This window comes from Diaphorina citri, unplaced genomic scaffold (assembly GCF_000475195.1).
Source record: "Diaphorina citri unplaced genomic scaffold, Diaci psyllid genome assembly version 1.1 scaffold294, whole genome shotgun sequence".
In the NCBI taxonomy this organism is placed as follows: Eukaryota; Metazoa; Arthropoda; class Insecta; order Hemiptera; family Psyllidae; genus Diaphorina; species Diaphorina citri.
In genome coordinates, this window is record NW_007377730.1 from 73,795 (window position 1) to 81,293 (window position 7,499).

At 35.7% G+C, this 7,499-nt stretch overlaps 1 protein-coding gene across 1 annotated transcript in view; it reads left to right on the top strand.

Moving 5' to 3' along the window:
• The first annotated feature begins 6,452 nt into the window (after positions 1-6,452).
• The window catches only part of LOC113466566, a 16,048-nt gene continuing 15,001 nt past the window's right edge, over positions 6,453-7,499 (top strand). Inside the window, exon 1 of the mRNA XM_026822099.1 lies at positions 6,453-6,478. Coding sequence (XP_026677900.1) covers positions 6,453-6,478 — 26 coding nt within the window. The remainder of the gene's footprint in view (positions 6,479-7,499) is intronic.

Genomic DNA, 7,499 nt, shown 5'->3' on the forward strand with positions numbered 1-7,499 from the left:
AAAAACCAGTTTTTTTGGTTTTTTGGCTTTATGGTTCTCTGGACAAAATTTGCACCACCATTTTCGTGTTCCTGGTAAAAAGACCTTTAATTTGATATATAGGTCGACCAGGTTTGGATAAGTCCTTCTATGGGGACAGACTGACTGACAGACAGACAGACAGACCGACACCGAAGCGAATACAATAGTCCGTCCACTATACCTTTTCTTATTAGTAATAATAAAGGAAGGACGGACTAAAAACCAATACGGTATCTTGAAGACAAAAACAACAGCTTTTAGTTGGTACCAAAAATGATTTAGAAACAACTTTCAAACATTCAGAAAAGGTTTTCAGATTGAAATGCAAACTGTCCCCAATTTTTTTTAGCTCAAGTGTACATAAACATGATGAATATTATTTCAAACCTTGTCGACCAATTCCTGCAACATGTGTAGACAACACGTGACTCGGGTAAGAAAAAAATCATTCTTTCAAATCAGTTTGAATAAGTTGAATAGGCAGTCCCTTGGATCCTGATAGCGCAGCGCCAGCATTACCTCGCTGGATAGCAATAGATAACCCTAGAGCTTCAGGTAGAACTGGGATCTTCCGACGCGACAGCAAGAATGCAACCAACCTCTTCTGTCCGACAAACTATTTATTTGAGAGTCCCCATAAAGATTGTCCCTTGCCTTTGCCTTGCTTGTAACTTGTAAGCGTTAGATCGCGTGTTTGATTCCTGCCTGAGGTTCGTTCTCGTAACGGCTGGCTTTCTTCCAACCTGTTCTCTCTTCAATTTCGGGACGCTAATACCTCCGTTGTCACAGATCCCTCGATCAAATATCAAAAAAGTCTACCTACTCTGTTTGATTTTGCGCGAAATCAGAACATTTTTCTTCAAGAATCAAATATAATAGCAATACCATAGAGTGATGGAAATAACTTGAGTACCTTCCCACCCTACCTTGGAACACCGGACGACTAATTGACCGAACGAAGTGAAGGTCCAAGTTTTACACCAAAAAAATGTTTAAGATACTAAAGAGTGAGAACATGTACACCATCATGAATAACACGTGATATCCAACATATGATTAGTCCGAAACACGTGAGTTAGGATCTTATGAATAGTTACAATGAAAAAGAACAAGTTCCGAGTTTAACATAGAGTGAATCTTAAGGCCCGTTCACACGAGTCCATTCACGTTCAATTCTTTGATAAAGAGAACATGACACATCCACCAATAATAGTGGAGACGCCAAATTACATTTATTGTAAAAGAGGAAATGACACATCCACTATTAATAGTGAAGACGCCACATGTGCTCTTCTTATTTTGGCTTTAGTACATTTATTGTAAAAGAAGAAATGACACATCCACTATTAATAGTGAAGACGCCACATGTGCTCTTCTTATTTTGGCTTTAGTACATTTATTGTAAAAGAAGAAATGATGTCCTGTCATAATGACGACAAAGCGTTCCATTGTACTTCATATGAGAGGCACCCTTTGGGTTCAGAACATAACTGCACTCAAATCTGCATAAAAACGCAGTAGGTACAAGATAGTACCTAGATACAAGATGGTAGTACCTTGGTACAAGGGCGTAGATGAAAATGAATATTTTAGATAGGTACCTACTCCAAGATATTTCTTTGAGAGCTGCCAGCTGTTTCAATATTATAATTGCCTGCAGCAAGACAGCAACCGATGCACTATTGTGAAAATGACACATCCACTATTAATAGTTAAGAGCACTTCTACATCTGGATAACGCAATATTTTCTTGAAAAAGATCTGTAGGAAACAGTATACCTATCGAAGAACCTTATAGGTAAGTACATACCTATATTTGTTAACAATTAAATATTTTAAAGGTCCTTTTCTGTTACTCCCTTTAACATTTAAAGTGAAATTCAAATACCATAATGTAGGGAATCACCTAGCCCCGCCTTTTGTTTGTAATTTCTTGTACCTATTAGTGGACATTCAATTCACAAAATGAGACTTTATTAATAACAGATTTGTTTGACTCATGGGTATTTAACGTTACTGTATACCTGCTGAGGTTTTTACCCTCCATTCGGCGAAAAGCTACCCGTCTCTTCACAACAGTTCTCAAAGGATAGATATGTATGGACATCTTCAAAGTACGTTGAATCGGTCAAATGGATATCAAATCTGCTTTATTTGACGTCTATTATGGATGTCGAGAAAGTTGAGAACCTATCTAGACCGGAAAAACATTCCTAGATCGACCTTTGAATGAGTGATAAATAAACTTGGGAAAATTTTAAATGAGAAAAGGCGCGAACAGGTCAAAAGCACATGTTTTAGACACAAGGTTCTCATAACTACATCTACCTATACCTATCTACTCTTAATATACAATTGTACAACAACTTGCTCTGGTAAAATACAGGTATACTGCATACAGGTGTGTTAATGCTCATATTATTTGTAATTCATTTAACAAGTTGTACCTATTCATGAGAACTTTAGTTCTTCATTAATAATATGAGAACAGTTGTACGTATACGTAACACTAGGTACGATATTGACCGTAAACGTAAAGACGTGACTCTACTCTGAAACATTGAAGCTGACCAGAATCTCAACAAACTGATGAGGATAAGAGGGCAAGTTGAAATGATGGACTAGGAGAGCAAAGACATCAACTCGTTTGCATAGGAGATAGGAGGAAATAGAAGGACATAAAGGAAAGGAAGAAAGTAATACAGAAAATAAAGACGGAAGGAAAGAGAAACATGAGAGACAGAGTCCCCAAACTAACCGAATTGTGGTAGAAGTGAACTATTATTTGATTAAAAAGATACAAACCTATGACCTATTTAAACTTTTCAAATGACATTATTTTTTGGTAGGTAAGTAGATATCATTCAGCAATAGTGGAGACAAGAAACGTCCTAGCGTCTAGATACAAACAGGACCAGAGATTTGTACTACCAAGTTAACATACTGATGAGGATAAGACGGCAAGTTGAAATGATGGACTATAGGAAAACAAAGATATCAACTCGTTTGCATTAGGAGATAGGAGGAAACAGAAGGACATAAAGAAAAGGAGGATAGAGATAATGATAATAAAGACGGAAGGAATACTGATGAGGATAAGACGGCAAGTTGAAATGATGGACTAGGAAAACAAAGATATCAACTCATTTGCATTAGGAGATAGGAGGAAACAGAAGGACATAAAGAAAAGGAGGATAGAGATAATGATAATAAAGACGGAAGGAAAGGGAGAAAGAGAAACATGAGAGACCGTGTCCCCAAACTAACATAATTGTAGTTGTAGCGAACTACTATTTGATTAAAAAGATACAGGATACAGACACATGACCTATTTAAACTTTTCAAATTACATAATTAGGTAGCTAGGTATCGTTCAGCGATAGTAAAGACAAGAAATATCTACCTAGCGAAGAAGTCTAGATACAAACCGAAGGTAAGTACTACACAAGTACACACAAACACTATTGGTACCAAAACTTCTAAAGTGTAAGTAAACAGTACCTATAGGACAAGAGATTTGAACTACCAAATAAAACAAAATAAAATACTGTAAAAGAAGTAAGTAAGTAGGTACCTAGGTAGATGTACTAACACTTGTTATTGGTACGACAAAAAATAATAGAATGTAAGGGTGTTTAAACAATTATTTATTGGTCTTTACTTCTTTAGAGTAATAATTCACTACATAAAACAGAAACATAGAAAGATTAACACTCTAGTCTTACCAACTAAAACAATGTAAAAGAAGTAAGTAGGTACCTATGTAGATGTACTAACACTTGTTATTGGTACGACAAAAAATAATAGAATGTAAGGGTTTTTAAACAATTATTTATTGGTCTTTACTTCTTTAGAGTAATAATTCACTACATAAAACAGAAACATAGAAAGATTAACACTCTAGTCTTTGACAAAAAACTATAACAACTCCAAAAAAACAAAACAAACACCAACTCTACCGGTGTTAACCACGTCGAACACGAATGAAAAACAGACTAAACCTCTCAACATTGGGAACAAAACACAAATTCGGACCATCAAGAAGAATCCAGAGGCAAATTGGGCAACCTAGGTGATGTTCGGAAATTGTGAGAAATCCCACCATTGTGGATTCACTCAAGTTAAACATTAGGCCAGAAGGTGACGAAATTTTCCTACACACCGCACCGCTCCTTGCTGTATGGGAAAGATTCCAACGTACCGGGTGTTTCAGACAATTCGGAACAACTTGGGAATGACTGGAAGGAATAATGTGTTACAGGCTATTGGAACAGAACAAACGAAATGGCCTTCACCATTTAGATACGCCCTAAACTTTTACGCCACCTTTTCCCAATTCCCCATCTGAATTTGGGTCGACGTTACCCTCCTTTATCCTACCCCTCCATAACCTCCTATCTACTGCTACCTCCCCTTTCCATCCATTATTCTCAAGACTTGCTCATCTAATATAATGAATGTTTGTGTGTGTGTTCGAACTTTATGCCTGGCCAAACCGCTCATCCGATTGCTATGGAACTTTGTCAACTTATTGCTTGCACTCCCGTGAAGGTTATAGGCTATTTTCCGGTTCGTTTTTGTTAAGCTACGCCGAGCGAGACCACTAAATGGGTGAGTGACATGAACGGCCATGCCTTTAGGGATTTACTAGCAGAAATCCGGAGCGAAGCGACGGGTTTCGGCTAGTAGAACAATGAAAAAATAAAGTTACGTAAATAATAGCCCCTGTATAGGTGACTACAAAGCTATGTGTAATCCAGACATAGGTGTAACTCCAGTAATTTTAGGTGCTGAATTTAAGGTACCTGTACATAGCAAACCTACTTGTTAATACCTACCTATACCTATCTACTATTAATATACAATTGTACAACAACTTGCTCTGGTAAAATACAGGTATACTGCATACAGGTGTGTTAATGCTCATATTTGTAATTCATTTAACAAGTTGTACCTATTCATGAGAACTTTAGTTCTTCATTAGTAATATGAGAACAGTTGTACGTACGTAATGGTAATGACTAATGTCAAACACGAACAAATTGTTTTTCACTCTGTAAGTTCTTATTAGACTTCTTTTTAAGTACCTGATGGTAAGTTTAATAAATTCATTAGTTATCAGTTCAATTTCAATCCTTGCATCCTCTATCTGATGTTGGGCGGAGTAAGATTATCCTTCGTTGTGAATTTTCAAAGAAAAAACCCTATACCTATTCAAAGAAATTACCTACCCATTAAAAGTTTACCTAATCGCCTAATACATTGAGAACTTTCATGGGAGAATGACTTCTGAAAGCGTGTGCAAATTACAACTGCATAATGCAGATATTTGCAAAATCGCATATGGATACGTAATGGTAATGACTAATGTCAAACACGAACAAATTGTTTTTCACTCTGTATCTCCTAATCGCCTAATCCATTGAGAACTTTCATGGGAGAATGACTTCTGAAAGCGTGTGCAAATTACAACTGCATAATGCAGATATTTGCAAAATCGCATATGGAAAACTAATTACATGATTTGTGGTTTTAATTGTTTTAGAAGACTGACGTGCAATGCCACACATCTACCTGAGTGGAAAAAGTTGAAGAAGAGGAAGAGGGAGGAGGAGAAGAAGAAGAAAAAGAATCCCTTTTTCCAATTGACAATTTTTCAAACGTCAGTCAATTTTTGTCTACAAAACGCAAACAACCAAATTTACAACATGGAGATCGCCGTATTAAACTGGTTGTATACATTTTTAATTTATTCAAAGCTCTCGGAAGTAAGAAATAAATCCCACGACACTGCGACCGTACCTGTATTCACGTATTCTTGTGGACTTTAAAATTTCTGCGGACAATAGTTAATTGCGACAATTAGGCATTCTAATTGTCAACGCTATTTTATTGCTTATCCAACAATCCAACATTGTGTAACTGATTCGACTATTGAGGACTCTTGAATATGAATAGAATTTGTTATACAATAGAAACGAGCTTTAAATATTTGATCACGAAGAATAATATTTGCGTAAATCTAATAGCCCTAAATAGGTATGTGGGTTAAGGAATGGTCTATTCAAAATTTGCAGACTTGAAAAGTCATTGCTTTTTAATGATCTGTAAAGACTTACTTACTTACCTATACAGATTTATACACAAAGTTACAAACTGTTGATATTCCTTGGTCCTCTCCTGTAGGTACCTAGGTCTAGGTACTTATCTTGTAAATTACAAAAGGTCTAATGAAGTCTCAGTGACATATGGCTTAAATAACCGTATTCCTATTATTAGCTCGTTCCAAAATTTACCAAGAAATCAACAAATAGATCATATAGGTAAACAAATAATAGGGGTCTAAATAGGGACTGGGTCATTGAAGTTTGAACTTTATAAGGTAAACTTGATGTACACTAGCTACTTCATAATGATATTACCCATTATCAATGCGTATTCTGTTATTGAAGCGTAGGTAAGTATAAGTACCTACACCTACATTATTATAGAGGCTTTAAAACATGTTGTAATACAGATTATTCACAACCATTGAATAATATCTCGATCCGATTTAAATCAAACAACGAGCCAAAATTTGAAATAAGTAGGAACTATGAAATCTACTTTTGAATACCACACGAAGATTCGTCAAATCTACATGATGTTTTGATGGAGAATTTCACTCACTGACTACAGTCGGATTTTGCACAGATCGAAATTGAAATCTGGTAATCGCACCTAACTGCCTTCTTTGTATGAGATTGAAATTCTAAATTTCTAAACATACCCACTATGAGCTTCGTTTTGGTCCTGTATTTTACATGCGTTATAATTTACACACAAGCAGATTGGTAGGTAACTTACTCTTCAAATCTCATCCTCAGAAACCGGAACTCTGGTATGAGCTTCGTTTTGGTTTTTGGTGCTGTATTTTACATGCGTTATAATTTACACACAAGCAGATTGGTAGGTAACTTACTCTTCAAATCTCATCCTCAGAAACCGGAACTCTGCTAGTCTGGACGGGAATTATCTTCATGAATAACGAAAGTGATCCATACACTCACGCCAGATCCAAAGTAAAATTAAGAACCTTGATACCTACGTTCTATTAATTTAATTCTGTTTTTGAGAAGTAAGGTACGTAAAGTATCATTGTAGAAATTTTATTTCATTTTGTTCTTATTAATTAACTTATCGTTAGAGAGCATATTATTTATATTCACACTTCACTAAAATGTTATGTACTCTAGCTATTATTTACAAGAACAAGGGGGGAGACTATTACTAAGAATTCACCTACATTATTATAGAGGCTTTAAAACATGTTGTAATACAGATTATTCACAACCATTGAATAATATCTCGATCCGAAACAATTAGTGGGTTCGTAATTCGTATTGCATATTTTATTTATGACGATAAAAAATCTGGTGTGAACATCACACGACTTTCCTTATCCTATTGAATGATGCTTATTTGAGTGTTCTTTTACC